The following is a 20,374-nucleotide window of genomic DNA, read 5'->3' as shown; positions in this document are numbered from 1 at the left end:
GTAGTTTTGGAGACATGACTCTGTAATTATAACATATATATATACATTTTTTAGCAAAACATATTCCCCAAAAGTATCATATGCCTATTTAAAAAAAGTCAGTGACGCAGTACAACCAGCAGAAGACTAATGAGGTAAGTTTAGAGACACCACTGTTTTTAATTATTAAAATATTAAATGTTTTTGGCAACAAATATTTCCCAAAATTATGATTATGCTTCTTTTTGAAATGTAAGTGTTGTAGTACAACTAGCAGGACACAAGTTATAATTGAGGTAAGTTTGGAGACACTACCTATGAATAAATATTGTTGTTGTGTCTGTTTTCAGTGTTGTAGTTTGTAGACGGTGCCTAAGCACTGGTCTTACTGCCGTCTCACAGCCGGTTGCTCGTAGAGACAATGTTATTTCTCCAAGTTGGAGGACGGCTCGTTTTGATGAAAATTAGTTTGTATCTCGTTGTTTACCTTACTACGGTAGGAAAGATGCGTTGTTTGTGATTTAATAACGTTTTGCTCAGAAGTTATCGATCCCGGAAGTTCGAGTCTGTGAATGTCTTTCCAACTTTACCGAAGTCTGCTAACGTTGGTGCATTAGCTATTAACTGCACTTGTTATTGATGCAATGTAAGCTTGTCGGAGCAACATCAGAGCAGTTTAGTTACTTCACGTTACTGACTAAATGGCACTGCAGCTCCCTGATTATGGCAGACATGTTATTCAGTTAACATATTAGCAATACACATTGACCACTGCTTACAGCCAATTTATACCGTATTGTTTGGAAATGTGAAGTATCACCACAAAGATAACGACTACATTTCATTTGTTTACATCCTCTGTTCTCTGGTTGGTGCCTTGGGCGAGGAGGCTAGCTTAGTCTGTTTGGCCAACTCGCTAAAACACCTCAAATCTTCTGATGAAATATTTACCTTATCCACTCCACGTATGTCTCCCCTTCAATATCCGAAAAATAAAATTCTATCAAATTGATCACCGGGCCGCATTAAAAGTATTATTTTAATTTCCAGTCACTTACGTTAGCTAAATCGTCTTCTATTCCAAAGCACTTGACACATTTGTGCAACGTGAGGCAGGAACAATATAACTCCGCCCACTCCAAGATGATTGGACAGGCAAATATTGCATCTATCATGTGATTGGACATAGCAACTAGGAGTGGGCGCGTCTAACACAGCGGTCCGGCGTTTCACATGGATCCCCACGTTTCACAACAGAGGGAAGCTGTAAGCTGCCCAAACGCCAACTCAGTACAAGCCCCTGCAGCATCCACCCCTCTATTATAGCATGCATAAATGGATGAACCTATGGCCCAGCTGATAAACTTCACACATCTTGATGCCTTTGACAAGAAATTACTTTGATGTTTGCATTATCAGCTATCTGACATATTAACAATGTTTTTGTTGAATCACATGGCAAGAATCACAAGGATGGGTGTAATTAATGATTGATTTTGATGATCGTCATTTTGAATTGAGTTAGCCTTGGGCTGTGATAGTTAATATCTTTGGATTCTGGAGTATTGGTCAAACAAAAAACATTAAAAATGCCAGCTTAGGCACTCAGAAATTATGATGGACATTATTTTCACTATCTTCTGACATTTTATAAACCAAACCTAGTTGACTGGTTGCTTGGAAACTTAAAACAATAGTTGCAGCCCTATTTGTTTTTTTTCCCACCTTTATTTATAGAGGGAAATATCTGACTGAGGTCAGATTACTAACTAAGGTCTCTTTCACAGCTGAGCTCTGTGTCCAGCATAATTTAAAAAATACAGAAACACAACTTTACAAACAACAATTACATTCAACAATGTTCATTAAGCATGGCTTTAAATTGCCAAGTGGAAACCAAGACATCTAGTTTTACAATCTGGTTGAGATTGAGTGTAATTGTCAACCTGCAAGTTCAACAGAACTCCAATACAAGTCTATAGTTGTCTGGTATGGTGTAGAAACGCAGGGTAAAACTCTGGTATTGTGATAATCCTGCACGCACACGCACACACGCACACACACACACACACACCAGGGCAAGGAATGAAGACCCCTGCTAGGAGAAAAACGTTGTCAAGCACAGTAGCCAGTAATCGTGACATCTTCCTTTGAGATATTATGTATGTTGCTCCTCTCCTCTTCTTTATTGTTACTTTAACTCCTCCTCCTCTTGTTGCTGTTTTAGAAGTAATTCCAAACTGTGAATGAAACCCAGTTGAGCCATACTTGCATGTACACACACAACACCAATACACACAAAAGCCCTGAAAATATGGAAGTAAAAGCCGAACGGGATATACATCCCCAGTGTAACATTTGGTTATGAGATAACATAAAAGGATATTCACAGCAAAATGTAAATGTGGTCTTTCTACACCTCAATGTTAACATTTGTTACCGTACTTAGGAAGATTTAGGTGAAAATGGGCTGACTGGCCTATGACAAGTAAAAAAAAATTTGACCTGAGGTACATGCAGCCATCAGTAGTATAGTGAGCCTGTAAGTGCACCTATAAATATGTTACATCAATAACAAAGATCACCATTAAGTAAACCTACACAAATAAAAATCACTGATATGAAAGAGGATTTAAAGTCATCACGATACCTGTTTTACATGCTTCCATCGACTAGAAAAAGAAAAGCTTTAACAGCCCACGACCTGGTCCCACTGAAAACAAACCTAACACTCATATGACGTTTCGCTACACATGAACCCAGTAACCTCAATAAACCCAGGGACCACCACTAACATGTCGTCTGCATCTTAAGGCTAAGGGCGAGGCTAGGCTAAGCTCAGCAAATCCCTGAGCTGCTTTTGGGAAGAGTAAACGTTGCCATTTATTGTCACAGATAAAAAAAAAAAAAAACTCAAGAGGAGGCTTTGTAAGTTAACTCTGTTGTATTCAAGCAAAAAGGAACTTAGGGCCAAATAATAGAATTGCAAATGCATTCCCAGTATAGACCGAAGCAAAGGTTGGAAGTTACTGGGTGACAGATATCTGTTGTAGACCATGGATGGTGTAGGCAGGCAACGTAGAGGATGACAACACCACAAATCTGTGATAAAAGACTGGTCCCTTTTAGAGAGAGAGAGAGAGAGAGAGAGAGAGAGAGAGAGACTCCAATGCATGCATTGTGAAGGACCAATAACAGCTAATTCCTTAAAAACTACTGAAACATGCAACATCAACAGTTGTAATTTCAGCTATGAAATTCCAGACAAAGTGAAATTAATGTACAAAGTAATCCCAAATTGTTTATCTCATTAAAATACATTTATTTTAATAGAGTTGGAGGCAACAGAATGCAATCATCCAGTGTCGGTGTACAACACTGTCATTGCCCAACAAAGTTTTTCTCTACACTCAAGAACGCATGATGCTGAGCAGCAGTGATCTCCAAAACAAAAAATACTATACACAGTCTCCTTAAGGTTAGATCTACATATAATAGATTACAAAAAGCTATTGTTAGAGGCGCAATAACACTAAAATATGTGTGGGGAAAGTGGGAAAAAATGACAGTATGACTAAACAGAAGAGTGTATTAAAGGCTAATGAGTTCAGCTGAATAAGCAAGCAGCATAGTATTTGTTTGGACAGTTGGAGCATTCAGAAGGCACTACTTTTACTGGCTGGTATATATGACCAATAAGGCTTGGCTGTATTTTGGCTGTTCTCCATTGGAGAAACCTATTAAAGGCACCTGTCTAATACTACATTTTCTTGTGCTTGAATAGATCACAAAAAGGCAAACTTTCTAGCACGTCATTGAAAACACCTGCTTGAAACAATTTGCCACTTTTAACCCAGTGTAGCACTAAGTGTAGTAAGCTTCTTAGCAGTTTCTCTAGTCTTACGTAGCTGTAAGGCTATAGGTCTTAACATAAAGGCACTTATCTAAACACAAGTCTATATTAGTTTCTACTGTCCAACCTGAAAGGAAGATGGACAATGACAGGTATGATCAGGTGGTTCAACAGTGTGTTACTGGTTAGCTCATTTGTTGCCGGGTGACCAATGAAATTCCTCTTAATTCAATCTCAATTCAAATGTTTTGCACAGAGAAATGAATTAGCAAATAACCTTTAAATGAGAAAAATCTAAATTTTGGCATCTGAAAAGTACAAATGTGTTATGTGTTGGAAAGGGGCATCTCTTCAATTATATGCAGGGTTACTAATACTATGTTAACTAACACAGAACAGCATATCCTCAAAGGCACGTCTTTTAGCCTGGCACACAAAATCAATGGCTATTAATAAAACATAAAAAAGTCAATATAAATTGAGGAGAGTTTACAACAACATTCTTCACTTCATGTCCTGAGGTTGATGTATGTATGTACATGTGCGCGTGTGTGTGTGTGTGTGTGTGTGTGTGTGTGTGTGTGTGTGTGTGTGTGTGTGTGTGTGTGTGTGTGTGTGTGTGTGTATTGTAAGAGGATTCATTTAAACTTTTAAATAGGTTTTGGTTGAGATCGAGTTAAATTGTCAACCAGTTTCTTTATGTATGTTTCTGTTTTCTTTGGCAAGTGCAATGGAATTCTAATAAGTGTAAAGATAACAGGTATGGTGTAGTAATGCAGGGTAAAACTCTGGTATTGTGACAATCCTTTACTCAGACACCCCCACACACACACCCACACACACAGAGCAAACCAGGCCAAGGAATGAAGATCCCTGCCAGGAGAAAAACGTTGTGAAGCACAGTAGGCAGTAATCACATGACATCTTCCTTTGAGATATTAATTATGTATGTTGCTCCTCTCCTCTTCGTCATCGTTTTCTTCACTCCTCCTCTTGTTGCCGTTTTAGGAGTAATTCCAAACTGAGAATGAAGAAGGTAGGACCTTTTTAGATAAAAGACTTATCAACATCAACAATCGAGATCTAACTGAAAGCTCTGTAAAATAATTTATTATTACACTTTATAGTAAGGGCTGTGAGCAGTAATTAATTGAAAATCAGAGATTGTGTTGAGCATCTGAAATAACACAAACTGCAACAATACTGTCAACGAGAAGCTAGTCCAACCACAGGCTTGATACTCACTAACAATGATGATGATGATGATCACTATGACAGCTATCAGGATGGCCCACATCTGCAAGGGGTAATGGTACAGCAAATTCAGTGCCACACACATTAACTTCTGGGATTGACAGAAGTCGGTCACTTGTAAAACCTTTTGTTTAACAATATCATTTTTGTTTGTTTCACTTTAGTTCACTATTATAAGTGGTACGTGTACACAATGTATGTTGTGTAGTCAAATTAAACTATTAATTGGGTGAAAATGTTGGTAGGATAGGATTGAAGTCATTTATCGAGAGTATTCTCTCCTATTGTATTGTATGCTGGTATGGACATTCAAAAAATCACCCATTGGAATAAATAGGGGAAGATTGTTAAAACCTGTGGAAAAATCATTGGTAAGCAACAGGTAGACCTGTACCAACTATATCTGACCAGATTGGCAAAGAGGGCAGACAAGGTTTGCATGGATACAACCCATCCATTTTCAGTGGAGTTCAAGCCGCTATCTTCTGGTCGTAGCTATAGATACCCGAACGTCACAACCAACCGAGCAAAAAACTCATTCATTCCCATGGCAATAACCCAATTAAATAAGATGTGGGGAGGAGTATGACTGGAGGAGGAATATATGTGAGGTACTGTGCAGTAGTTTCATTTATTTATGACATTAGGCCTTTTAGGGAAGTGCAACATACTCCTTTTTACTGTATTCTATTTAGATAAATAGTGCTGTAGAGGTCTGGTTCAATGTTTGTGTTGTGGATTATGTGTCGATATTTCAGTACTGTACAATTGCCTCTCGGGGACATTAAAGTTTTCTAAGTCTAATTCTAAGTCTTAAACTACGCACTTTTGCACTTCTCACTTAATGACTTGTGTCCTATTTTGTCAGTGTATGAATGTCGTGTCTGTAACTTTGTGTCGTATTGACACGCCATTTAATTGGAGAGGTTTTTTTCAAGGCCAATATAATTTAGACTACTTCCAGTCTGGAGACTTGTAGTATGGAGTTCATTTTAGATCAGTTAATACATTTGTCTTTCCAGTGGGAAAAGGGGTGCGTTTTGTTGGACCAAACTGTGTTTAGGCACCTTGCAGTTCTTCCACCAGTACTTCCTCTTCAGCTTAGCGGCACTGGTCTCGAACTGGGAGGCTCCAGCCTGCAGTGCGTCGGCTCTGTCATCCAGTTCAGACAGCTTCTGGTCACGTTCCAGCACTTTGTCCACATTAACACGCATGATATCCACCACCTACACACACAAACCAGAACAAAAGATTTAGTTTATTGTCAGTACTTTTTAAAAGACAGTCCCTTGGTGTACTGGATCTGAATGTTAGGTAATCCTTACTAGTCCTCATTGAAGATCAACCAAGCACTGCCTTAATAAGCTATTTTAGAATTAATACATTGGAAATGCACATATATACTGTACATGCAGAACGATGACATGAAGGCTGTATATAGATGCTTGAGTAACCTTGAATAATGTTACCTAATAAAAAACAACATATATAGGGAGATCACACCTCACTGTAAAAGGTAAAAAATAAATAAAAATAAAGGTAATACAGACTTCTTCTTATTGACAGAGTTAAAACCAGACAGGCATGCATGTGCACAGACAGTATTGCAAACTACACATAACCCATATGTTCCACTGATCCACAATTGCCCCTCCTCTCAGACAGACTGGCAGCTGGTGGAGAGAAGTGTGCAGGCCCATGCAGGTCTTACATAACCCTGGTAGCAGTGATTATATAATTCTCTGGCAGCCAATCGGAGGCTTTGTGTGTGACATGGTAGGGGAAAGTTCTGTTTAGGAGGGGCTAACATGAAGAGGGCCACAAATGAGAAAGAGAACAGTAACGATCAAGAACGAAACCACAGGGAGAGTGACACTTAGCAGCCACTTTTTCCTGATGGCATCACTGACGTAATTTTGAATATCAATTTTCTCTGGCATGTGAGCTGACATGTGGAGGAGGAGCACATTGTGGTGATTCATGACACTGCTGCCAGGGGTTATGCAATCTCTGCTCCAGACAGACATTAAGGAAAAAGGGAGTTAAGGCACCGACACAACCGTTGGAGACCGTTGGCTGTCGGTCCAAATTGGGACTGAGCGACCGTCGCCCTAGTTTTTGCCGTGTGTCCCGCACTGTCGCCACGCGTCGGTTTTCGTCTGCCTTTTTGAAATCGGCGTCGGCCGAATAGCCAATCCATGTGATTGGCTGTTCCGCTTGAAAAACGGTAGTGAGGAAAGCAAACAAACGACTAAAGAGCGCACACAGAAGGCTCTTCTCTAGGGGTGCACCGATCCGATATTAGGATCGGATATCGGTCCCGATATTAACAAAATAGCTGGATTGGGGATCGGAAAAATTAACAGATCCACGGGCCGATCCAGTTTTTCTTTTTTTCTCCGTCGCAGTACCGGGACCCCTGTTAACTGCATACCCTTCTCACTCATGGTAGTAACTTTATAACACAACAATTAATAACCCACAACTAACTTTCTTTAAAAGGATAAAACACCATAGCACATAACAATTTGTGACTTAAGCAGTTTCTAACACTAATCATTTTACATCTACAAATGTAGCTACACCGCCGAACGGCATGTTGGGTAACATTATAGCTGCTAGCTAGCCAGGTAGCAAAACAGTCTGTTAAGCTGGGAGAGGCTCTGGTCGCTACTGCCAGTCCCTCCAGAAAAACACGATTATGCAATCGCATAATTCAATGCATAATCAGCCAAAGTCTGCATATTCATGCGGGGGCCGCATTTTTTCAAATATGCCGCACTTTCGCCGCATAAATTGCTGATTTCCGCGCAAAATATGCAGTGCTTGCATGATTCCATAATCCCCACATTTTCGTTGCAAAAAAGTCACATATATCTTAGCAGAAAGTTGAAAAAATGTTGCGTTTACTTCACACAAGAGCAGCCATTTTCCCCTGTTGCCATGGGAACATTATGAAGTGACGTAATTACGCGACGTGAACATCATCGAAAAGCAGGTGTTGGAGGTTGAATTTGAGTCTCTTAAGTTGGTATCCAATAAGAAACCTATCTTAATATCTGATGTCTACTCAAATCAAGTCTTTGTTTAAGTGCTCCTGCTGTCTATATTATTAACGATTTTTGAAAGTCTGTCTCTTTTGTATCTTTTATTTATTTCCCTCTGTTTAGACTATTACTTTTATTTTTACTTTAATATTATATTATTTGTATATATTTTTGTATCTTATTTGTTTACTTATTGCAATGACTGAATATCTGTAAACTATTTTTGGAAATGAAGTTTAAAAAAAGCAGGGTGTTGGGGGAATCACTTTTTCTTCGCTTTCTTTATCAAACCGCAAGTTCCCGCATTTTTTTCAAGTTCCCGCAATTTCATCGCATAAAATTGCATAAATATCCCGCATATTCCATCGCATTTTTTAAGAAAACGTGCCGCATAATCAAGGATTTTTGCCCGCAACAATCACAAAAAAAACTCCGCGTTTTTCTGGAAGGACTGTACTGCACATTCAAGAACAGAGAAGAAAGTTAGCTAGAGGATGAAGAAAGACCGGAGATACACCAGAACAACGTGTGCTCAAGAGAGGAGCCGTCTGTTGTTGCAAGGTTTTTTGTTTCTGAAACATCGGACATAATTTAGCCACGATTGTTGCCTGTCGCTCTAACGTTACTCAGCCGTGCTAACGTTACCGTGCTAACGTTACAGTGCTAACGTGAAAGTCTAGTCACTTCAAGCATGCAGAGCAACATTATGAACGCAATCCACCTCCGGTCCCGCTACAGACCGTTGAGAAAGACGGGTTCAGAGGAAGGGTTAAAACTCTGGATCTAAGATGTCTCGCCTCGCTGAAATACGTCGTAACATTATTCAAACAGCGAAGGAGGCTGACAGCGGAGCTACGTTCAGTGGCCCACTAACTTACCTGTGGCCAAGGTAGTGTTTATACAACTAGCTTACAACTATTTTGTTTTGAATGGGAAACAATGTTAAAGTTGTTTGTATGTGTATTCTTTCGATTTGAGTTTATTTTACTACTTTGCAGTTTGCAGAAAAAAATAATAGTTTAGCTTCTGTAACTGTTTGATGGATTCTCCTTCATGTAAAGTTATTGTATAATGTCGTGGAGCCAAACCCTTTAGTAATCAACGCTTTTAGTAAACATGATGACATAAAAAAAAAATTGTGATATTCTATGTACTCCTGACACTAGAATAAGCCATTATAAACCTATATAAAAGGCCCATTATTGTTATTTATTTTAAGAAGTTTAATTACATTATATTTTTTTTCATTAGATTTGAATGCACAATTGTTTTTTAAATAACAAATAAATAAGAATTCAATACATTACATCTATGTTATTTTGTCTTAGTTAAGAAAGTAATGTTTAGTTAGGAAAGTCTGGTGGCTTTAGTCTCTTCCACATGGTGGAAGGAAGGTATAAAGTGGAAGGTATACAGTTTATTATTAATTCAACAACGGTATCAGATCGGTATCGGGTATCGACAGATACACAAAGCCCTGGTATCGGGACTGAAAAAGTCGGATCGGTGCATCCCTACTCTTCTCATTTTTCATCTCATCTGATCAATCCTGACCTAATTTCCTTTTGGAATGACGTAGATTACTGGTGCCTGCTGGCTTGGAGAGTTATTTCCTGTCACGCAGGCGCAGAACATAGGTGGTAGTTGGCCGTCAGTTTTAGTCTTTGCGGTGTGTTCAAGCACAATTTTTTGGCCAAGACAAAGGCAACGTCCGGCGACATAAGGCGACGCCACAGTCGACCTGCGTCGTCACTACTTCGTGGCCATCAGCTTGGTGTGTCAGGGCCTTTACACAGAGTGGCTGAAGATGGAGCGAGAGAAGGCAATAATCAGAGACATATCATACCTCATCCACCTGGGCCTGGGTCTGCTGCAAGCGCCTGTTGCCTGACGCTGCACCAGAACCTTCTGGACTGGCTGCTGACCTGGTGAAACGATTAAAATGAAGTGTAGATATCAGCCTTCTGTGAGATTACACACAAAAAAAAGATTTTGCATAGCACGTCACTTAATCTGCACCTAAACTATTAAGACGCATATGACTATTAACAGCTGGTGATAAGTGGAAGCAGACTGGTCTATCCCATAGCTATATAATCCCTGAACACAGTCAAACCACGACCACGCTGAAACAGCAAACCTGCCTCTGAATTCTTAATTTCCTGAAGCTTGTTCTGTCATAACAACTTGGGAAGATTGTTTCTAAACAAGCACAAAAATATAAACCATTGTAACTGGAACAAGGAAATTATAATGTTTGCTTGAATTATTTATTTGTGGGTTTTAGATTTGATATGTATCCTTGTCCCTATTTTCCTTGGTCCCTACAACCCTTTTTACAGTGGTTGCCTACTGCCACCATCTGGCATGAGACAGTATTGCTCTGCAATGGTCACACTTTTCTTAAAGACAATAGCTAACTGAAAGTGGGAGGATGGGTTGAAGGCGTTTACACCAAACTGTAGGGATTATTCAGGATTTATAATGCCTCAGTAAAAGAGACAAGTGTGGTAATTTATAGCACATGCTTAGACTCTAAAAGACAAAACAGCTGTAGATGGATCACTTCATTCTGATCGGTCAATTACGGCATTCTATGGTCTGTTATTTCTGAATGGCAGCCCGCTGCTATGAATAACGAACCGTTGCAACGAACCGTGGCAAGTTCTGATCATAGACTCTGGAACACCATTTTAAATCAAGAAAATCATTAAAAAAAAATTTAAATTTAAATTTTGTGTCAAATTATTGATGTCTTTAGTAAGTAGCCGTGCAATAAGCTGGATAATGAAAAGCGAGCGACGCCAACACTCATAACATGGTTGAAGGGTGTTTCATACGTTTATCTTTTATTTTTTAAATATTCATTTATCGGCCATTATAAATGCAGATACCGATAGTTTGGAAAATGCCTAATATTGGCCGATAATATTGTTCCGACAAAATATCGGTCAGGCTCTAATAGGGCTGGCCGATATGGAGTAAATCAGATATCACGATATTCTTGATCAAATACCTCGATATCGATATTGTGGCGATATTCTAGGGTTGAAAATCTGTGCTTGGATAAATAATCATCAGTAATGTGGACATAATGACTAAGTGGGGAAAAGGCAAATAATAGAACAGTTACAACAGTCTGGTAAGTTCAGAAGAGTACATCACTCTACTGTAATGCAGCCTTTAAAACCAGGAAAAGACAACACTTATGTCATATCACGATATCCAAAATCTAAGACGATATCTAGTCTCATATCACGATATCGATATAATATCGATATATTGCCCAGCCCTAGGCTCTAATAATAATGTTAAATATTCTGTCAAAAGTTAATTGTTTAAGAGTACCTTTGCATAGTAATAACGGTCCACACAATCCACATGGTTTATTTTGATTCCAGCTAAAACAAACACTATATCGGCCGCCATATCAGTAATCAGTGAATTTCCCCCCTGTAAAACTGGTATCGGTCTCAGAAATCCCATATTGGTTGGGTTCTAAATTAAACCCCTGTCAGAGTTTAATTTGCTCTACATTACGCAAAACAATTAGGCTATTCTTGCAAATAGCAAGCAGGCACACCTATACATACTAAAATACAAAGACAAGGTCCACAAAACCTTTTAAAAGATACCTTATCATCCCTTGCGGCAAACAAAGCTATAAATTAAACTGCGATAAAATATCAGATTTATATTTAATCAAGGAATGAAACAAAAGTGAAAGCTAAAAAGGGCCAAAGTCCCTGATGACGAGCAGTACAAATCCTCACATCATCTTTCTCATTTCTCTTGGTATTACAGAAAGAGGGGCCTTCTTTGTTTCAAGATTACACCATTAAATATGTTTATGAATATGAGGAAGCAAAGTGCAGCAATAATAAAGGATGTATTTCCATATATTCAAGCCAATTACTCCACCCCCTCTCTCCAAACTCCCAGTAAATGTACATACCCGAGCCTTATGGGCCAAAGCAAGCATACCATCAGCGCTTTGGTTTAGAATCAATATGTTGTGGCCGGGTTTGCTCAGTCGGTAGAGCAGGCGCACATATATAGAGGTTTACTCCTCAACGCAGCGGCCGCGGGTTCTACTCCGACCTGCAGCCCTTTGCTGCATGTCATTCCCCCTCTCTCTCCCCTTTCCATGTCTTCATCTGTCCTGTGGAAATAAAAGGCCTAAACATGCTAGCCTGACGTACACTGCAGCCTACCAGGTCAGGAAACAAATCTATTTGACGAACAGCCAGTTGATCAAACAACCTGGCTGTCACAGAGCAGAGTGGCTGAGAGAGAGTGTAAACATCACAGATCAGTTAGAGATAGCCAAACATCTGTCAGCATTTCAGAGGTGACTGCAGCTGCACCCCCGTTTAAATATAGCATAAATGTAAAAGTGAGAGATACAACAGCTCACTTACATTCCAGTCAACAATTTAACGAATTAAACTAAACACAAAAGGGATTTAAAAAGAAGGATTTAGATTATTATTATTATTTTTTTAAATCAGTCACATATTGCGTTTTCTTTTATTTTGTGGAAGACTTTTTTAGTCAAAGGTGAAACAACACAGATATGATGCCATGCCCGCCCTATTAATAACTTCAATAGAACTGGCACTGGAACATGACTCCTCCTTCTTCCTAATATTCCTTGATGGAAAATATGGAAACAAGGGAATTTGATTTGGCTTACGCTGTGGCATTGTAACATGAACAAAGTTCGATAAAAAATAATTGAAAAAAATAAACATCACGCTGTCCTAGTTACACCACTTTAATTCACGTTACCCTCCTATTTATACAATTATTGACTAACAAACTGATAAAACGTACGTAAGCCATTAATGCATTTCCTGTTTTAAATTGACGTTACCACTTATTACTTGTTATGTTACTTTGCTCAAATTGTAGTTATGGTAGTTGCAATATTTAAAACCACAACTTAACTACGACATGTTTTCAGCTTGTTTTTAACTGAAACGTATACACGCATGGACAGATATTTAGCTATGGTATACACGTAGGTAGTAGCTCGCTCAACCCATTAATATAGCTAGCTGACGTTATATCTACGAGGTCAACAAAACAGAGGAAATGCTAAACTAGCATAGCGTTAAAGCTCATTGGCCAACACATATTCAACTGCGGACGTCATACAAGCCTGTCATCTAAAGCACCACGCTTCCTTTAATTGTCTTCTTAATTAAAGTTATCAAATGGACGTTAACAGTTTGTGTTGGCCAAAGTTACCAAGCTCTAATGTAACGCTGCGATAGCTAGCTAGCTTTGCTAAATCTCAATCCGTGCTAGCACTTGTTGCGTGCTTGCTAGCTAGTTGCAAAGTTTTGGGCGTAGCTTTTTTTTTCTGTGATCCTGTGTCACCAAAGCACCCGGAGGCCGGTATGTTAGGCAGGGGGGCCCGGGTATTTTTTGTTTTTAAAAAAAAAGGAAAAAAAAAAAAAAAAAAAAAAAGGGGAAAAAAAAAATTTTGAAAAACACCGGGGGGGGTGGGGGGGGGGAAAAAAAAAAAAGGAAAAAGAAAAAAAAAGGAGGGGGGGGGGGGGGGGGCGGCCGGGGGACCGGGAAAAGGAAAAAAAAAAAAAAAAAAAACAAACAAAAAGAAAAAAAAAAAAAAAAAAAAAAAAAAAAAAAAGAAAAAAATTTGTTTTTGTTGTTTTCCCCCGGAGACGCGCAATTTATATTATGATAATAAAGTCTATAGAATAACTTTTACCACAATTAATATACAAAAACTAAATTGTAAGCCTATTTCTGATTGTATTATTCCTTATTCACCGTGTAATGATGCACAATGTAACTCTGTGCTACTAAATAAAATAACCGGCTCATGTTATCTGGTACATTTTGTTATTATATTAGAAAGTATTAATATGTAGCCTAGGCCTACTACTTGAAGGGTAAAGAGTATAAGCTTACGATAAGAACATGAAGGCAGCATTAAAGAGGCAGTAGTCTGTCGCCCTCAGCGCATTGCTCCAATTGTCAACGCATAACATTAAATTCTAACATCAAAGGGAGCTTTTACTTGAAGATATGGAAATATATAAGATTAGTCATTAAAATAGAAGAGTAACGGTTTAAATATGTCTAGTGTGCCTCTATTCATTCTATTGGTCAACTGTCCAGAAGATATGCGAGCGAGGAAAAAGCGACCATCAAAGCCCGTGATCAGCATGTGACATGGGAACCTGATGGGAACAAAAACTTTACATTGTACATTTTTAAAGTTAAGAGCATTCCTCGACACGTATTTCTCAACTGCAATAGAGGAAAACGTTGTTATTTTAAATAGTCCACATGGGCAAAAAATATTTCTGTAGATTTAGTTCTTCAAATGTGAAATAGGCTACTTGGAGAAAGAAACAAAACTGCTGGACCACTGTACTTGATTGTGTGCATTCCTCCGACTTATAAATAGAAACAACACAGAGGACAATGATATTCTTTGTTTCACAGAACATATGAAATAAATGCTACAGGTTGCAGGTCAGGACACGATCTGAGCTATTTTCCTGGCAGTGAGTGAGTTGTTAAAGCCATTAATCAGTGGGTTAGGGCTAATTCCCTGGATTGTTTTAATTAGATGGACTACTAATACCAACATTATAACAATAACAAAACATACAAGACACACAGGTCCACATTGCAGAAGAGATGACTACACACAGACTTGTTTACAACCCTCTGAAAAAAATCTTAAACTCCCTAGAGCTAAATGATTAATTTTGTACACACTCTGTGACAGCATTAGCAAGTCATTACAGTTAACAATGATTAAAATGAGTTATAAGAGCATTGAAGCGGTTCATGGTGGCCCAATCTTATGAAGACCCTTAATGTTACAGTCCATAATTTACTACAAAATGAGACAAAATGAGCCAACATGCATACATTAATTGAAATGTTCATATAAAGCTTCCTCTTGAAAATGTATAGTTTTTACTTAACGTGCACAGGAGCTTCATGGTGGGTCAAATAGATTTTTAAATGTTAGTTATAATATACTACTAAATTATTCTAATATTTATGTACTTTTTAAAGAATTAAAATGTTAAACTTTTTTTAAAAATTGTACAAGTTGTACAAAAATGAAACTCTCAATTCAATTTTCTTACATACTGGACACCTACTTGTTTCTATTTCCCAGTCAAAAGTCACAGTTACTGAGCTGTAACAAGTAACAGTATCAAGTACTGAACCTAAAACAATAACAACTGGAGGTATACGTATAAAACAATCTTTATCACAGTTTTTTATATTTTAACTTAAACTAAAGGAAAATAAGCATGCAAGTTAATCCTTGAAACAAATTATCTTAATTGAATAATAACTTCCTTTGTTCAAAGGTTAATATTAGTACTCTATATTTTATATTAATAGTGTATTGGTAATTGTAATGTTTTTCACTGATATACAATCAATCAAAGTTGCCCTTGGTACCAGGATGCTTTTGGGAAAGCCGAGCTTCCCTCGACCCAACAACAACATGTCGTCTTGCGCTCTCCCCCTTGGCTACATCCCAGATCCTTCATCCTCTACGGCTTCCCCTCCAGGGCTCTGCTACAAGACAAAAGTGTTTTTAAGGCATAGGTGTTGTAGCTTTATTCATAAACATCTTGTGTAATATGACTTACAACAACAACAACAACAACAACAACAACAACAAAAGAAAGCCAAATCTTACATGGTTTATTTCTTTGTGAGCAGCACCTCCATTATACAGCAGGCTGGGACTCTCCTCCTATAAAGAAGTTGTTTTATATATATTTTTTTAAACAAAGTACATAATACACAACAATACCAAGCTGTGATTGCTGATAATTATCCATGAGGTCTCTCTTAAAAACCTAAATTGGTTTATGGCATGACTTTATGTGAAACAAAGGAACAACATAAATGTCCTGCAACATGACAGAAATCCTACTCGATCACATTCCACCTCTCTACTGGCTTTTATGCTGGTCACTTGATATTTGCAGCAGGTGCACTAAGTAACAAGGTTGATGTTAATGGCCTGCCTTCACTCTGTCTTCTCACTGCAAGCCTCGTATGTAGGAACACAGTAATGGTAAATGCCTGAGTGATTTGCATGATTGAGTTACACCTTATCCCTGTCGAACAGAGGAGTGCTTCTAAACTCTTGAGTCAAAGTTCTGGACATGGTCTTTATTCATTTCATGTGTCTAGAATCTCCCTCTGTGCAGAGACTCACCTACCCAAACAGAGTGATGGCCCCCTTTTACTGTAATTGAAACCTTCCTGTTAACATTGTCTATAGAAAAATGAGAACTTGCAGAGAGTAATTCTAAAGATTTTCAGTCTGAATACTTCTAAAATAATCAAATTGTGCTTTGAAATGTATTGTTTTTTTACTGTGTTTTAGTAAAAAGCTTGACCTGAGTAAGTTTGAAAGGTAACATTGAGATAAATTAATAGAAAGAATAAAAGGTATGTTAGCGAGGGCTAGAATAGGACTGTATTTAAACTTCACTGTATCTGATTCTGGTTTTGTACAAAGTATGTCATGAGTTACATTACTGAGATATCATTTGTAAACATGATTGTGTTCCTCCCAAACCTAAAAACAAATCAAAACAAATTCACTACTTTCCACTTGTCCCACAAATAATATAAGATAATATCTATTATGTGGCAATTCCAAGTTTTTAACCTGGAAAATAACAATGACTAAACCCTGGTTTATCAGAGTGACATGCTATGCATCCTCAGCTGCTGGCTGAAGGATTTACATAAAAACAAACAAAAAAACACATGTAAAAATCTATTTTCAGGTAAATGTCCTCTATTGGCATCAAATGTAAAAGACAGACCAAATGACGGAAAACTTACATATCCTACATCTTCTGCTTCCATCAGTTCTCCAGCCTCGCTGACCTCTGAGCTGCAGCCTCCAGGAAAACACTCAGATTCACGCTTCTCTCTTATTTTTTGTAGGAAGTCTGTCGCTGTCGATTTTCTCAGCAGCGCTATCGCATAGACAGGTGACACACCGATGCATTAATTTCCCATCAGATAATAGCCGAGAGGTTGCATTTTCTGCTGAACTATCAGTCATGCTGTGTAATAAAAACATCTTACCTCCCTGGCAGATGTAGGGGATCATGAGCATCACAGTCAGCAGTGTTGCGGCCATCTCCTCATGCAGACTCTTCATCTCTCACACACTTGAATGTTGTGCCCCCTTGCAGCTCCTGGCACTTTGTGTTTGTCACCTGAGAAATCCCTACGCCCACCACCCTCCCAGCTTCACTCCCAAGGGGACAACAGACATTGGGTGGATTTGTACTATTACAAGTCAGCAGTGGGAAGGGAACAAATGTGTGTGTGTGGAGACCACACATAATATCTGTAGTGTGTTTTGAAGGCCTTGTGAGAGTGATGAGAAAAGTGTGTGTGTGTGTGTGTGTGTGTGTGTGTGTGTGTGTGTGTGTGTGTGTGTGTGTGTGTGTGTGTGTGTGTGTGTGTGTGTGTGTGTGTGTGTGTGTGTGTGTGTTTGAAGAGTGCAAAGTCCTCAGAACGGATTTTGGTTTGGAAAGAGTTTAACATTTTAAAGATGTATTTAAAATGTTGCATTTATTTGAGTCACTTTTCTTGCATGATGTGTTATGATTCACTATGACTCACTGAAAAAAAATGTAACTACCACTGTTGTATTCAAGTACAGTGGATCATTTCAGAGTTCAAGTAATGGATCTTTAAACAATGAAATAATTATCAGAATATCCTCATGTGAAAATTGTATTCGTGCCCGTAATGGTGTTGAATGGTCTGCAAATCATGCCTTCTACGTGATTGTCGAGTGAAAAGAAGCAAAACATGTATGCTTGATGTTGCTGCCACCTAGAGGTGCATTTATATATATATATATATATGTATATATATATATATATATATATATATATATATATATATATATATATATATATATATATATATATATATATATATATATACAAATTATCTATGATTTTTTTATATTTTATATAAATGCACCTCTAGGTGGCAGCAACATCAAGCATACATGTTTTGCTTCTTTTACTATGACCGTATGGGAGCCATTTTTGTACACACACGACTTTTACTAAAATATTCAAACCTTCATGAATAATGTCTAATTCCTGTTCAGCATAGAGAGTCAAGTTATTTGAGTATTTTTTAGTATATCATCTTAATATGAGAATGTTTTCCTAATAAACAAATATAGAAACACAATAAATGCAAAATGTGGTTAGATGTCAGTGTACACCACTGGTTCCTAACCCTACACAGCCAAACTTTCCTTTTTTGACTGATTTTTAACTGTGCCATGTCACTTTTTATTTTAATTAGAGTAGATTCCATGATGTTATAGCTAATATCAATGTAAGTCCATTGCAACTGAAACACATTGCACAGGTCTTCTCAAGTAAGGTCTGCTTTATTCAGAACACATTTTGGACTTGCCTTCATCAGGTTGGTGTCTGAGGCACCATGTGATTTCATTATATACCATGTCAGGGTTAAAAATCAACCTTGTGTGAATGTTTCAAATTTTACCAGCGACGCAATAGATTGCCATTGTTTTTTTGGTGAGTGAAGCAAATCTACCAGCCACCTGTGTATTTTACCAGCATTCGGATGGTAGATGGTGCTAATTTTGAACCCTGTATACAGTCCGTATATAATGAAATCACATGATGTGAAATCACATGATGTGAAATCACATGATGTGCATACATCATACTTATGTTATAATATATATATATATATATATATATATATATGATGTATGCACATTAACACTGTGATCCTTTATTATCATTATTTTCAAATTAAAAGGATTATTATAATGTTTTTTTTTTTTTTGAAAACCTGAAACAGGCTTAGACACCACCCTGACAGCAAAAACATTTATTTTTTTAAGGAACACTTAAGGAACAAAAACGTTACAATATTTTTAAATATAATACATAAATACATATTGGAGATACAAAGAATGTATAGATAGTCTAAATATGTAATCTAGACTATGTGCATTAGTTATAAGTCAACAGCTTTTTTAAGTTTAAGTTTAAATGAGCAACACAAACACTTTTATTCTGCATTTTCTAAAACTCAACCTTGCCGGTGTTGAGATTCGAACCGGTGATCCTGTGGACATGTCTTCCTGCTCTAAAAATACACAAAAATAACTTTTTTTAATTTAAAGAATATATATATATTATAAAGAAGTTAAAATGCCAGAAGACTGAAACAGAGGTGCCACAGAATTTAGTTTTTTCAGTTTTCTCTTTTTCCTCTTCGTCTGGCTCCCAGGCCAGAATGATGTTATGTAGCCTAATTGTTAACATGTTAAAGTCGACCCAGCCAGGAGTCGAACCTAGAAACTTCTGATCCGTAGTTGAACTTAACCTGCAGGTTATAAACTGTGTCTATTTAGTCTATGTCTTGTTTATGCACTAAGCTAACATGACACTTACAATAGGCCCACAGTAAAAAAAAACAAAAAAAAAAACAAAGTCGAAATCTTCCTATCTTCCTCCGCAGAAACGAAACTTGCCTAAAACTTTCCAGGGGCAAACGCGCCTCCTCATTGGCTCCTTTTCTAGGGAGACATTCGAGCTGTCATTGGCTGCTCGTGGCTGTTTTCTGGTGGTAATGAGCGCCCTCATTGGCCATTTCTAGGAAGTTATTCGAGCTGTCATTCGCTGGCCGTTGCTCGAAACACAGCCGACCGGCCGTGGCCCTGCAAAGAACTAATGTATATTATTCCCTCAGTCTTGACCTAGCAGGACACTTTCTACAGATTCCAGACAGAAGCCGCAGTTAGACCGATTTCTTGTCTCTGAGTCAACGAAGAACTAGAATGACATCATGATCTGTCCCTCCCAATAGGCCTATTAATAGGAAATAGGCCCTATATGATCCGGCCTACTGTATTATTGTGTTACAATAATTAGGTGGTATGATGACGGTTGATTATGTTTTACGTTAAATAATGTAATCTAGGTAGGTATAAGTAGGAATAGGTATAATAAGTTAAACGTTGAAAAGTCGAGCCAGCCAGGAGTCGAACCTAGAATCTTCTGATCCGTAGTCAGACGCGTTATCCATTGCGCCACTGGCCCTACGGATTGATCTAAGGTACCGGGAGGAATCGGTTTTGTGACTGGTGAGAAATGGTTATGAGAATTCTTTTGATTGGCAAATAATGGAA

General features: G+C 38.0%; 2 protein-coding genes and 1 non-coding gene across 3 annotated transcripts in view; all 3 read right to left on the bottom strand.

The window, feature by feature from the left end:
* per3 (period circadian clock 3) overlaps positions 1-1,109 on the bottom strand; it is a 23,918-nt gene extending 22,809 nt beyond the window's left edge. The window contains 1 exon segment of the mRNA XM_039796569.1: positions 931-1,109. The gene's annotated coding sequence lies outside the window, so the exon portion shown is untranslated.
* A 1,799-nt stretch (positions 1,110-2,908) lies between these two features.
* vamp3 (vesicle-associated membrane protein 3 (cellubrevin)) lies at positions 2,909-10,105 on the bottom strand (the record flags this gene model as incomplete). The annotated part of the gene is made up of 4 exons (XM_039796323.1): positions 2,909-4,853; positions 5,078-5,129; positions 6,154-6,312; positions 9,980-10,105. Coding segments are annotated over 4 exons (354 nt in total), but the record flags the coding sequence as incomplete, so codon positions are not given.
* Positions 10,106-20,212: 10,107 nt separating this feature from the next.
* Positions 20,213-20,285, bottom strand: trnar-acg. The gene has a single exon. It is a non-coding gene; the product is annotated as a tRNA-Arg (tRNA).
* Between the last annotated feature and the right edge of the window lie 89 nt (positions 20,286-20,374).

Source organism: Perca fluviatilis, chromosome 4, assembly GCF_010015445.1.
Source record: "Perca fluviatilis chromosome 4, GENO_Pfluv_1.0, whole genome shotgun sequence".
Lineage (NCBI taxonomy): Eukaryota > Metazoa > Chordata > Actinopteri > Perciformes > Percidae > Perca > Perca fluviatilis.
The sequence above is the reverse complement of the archived record's forward strand: the minus strand, read 5'-3'. Positions and strand labels throughout refer to the sequence as shown.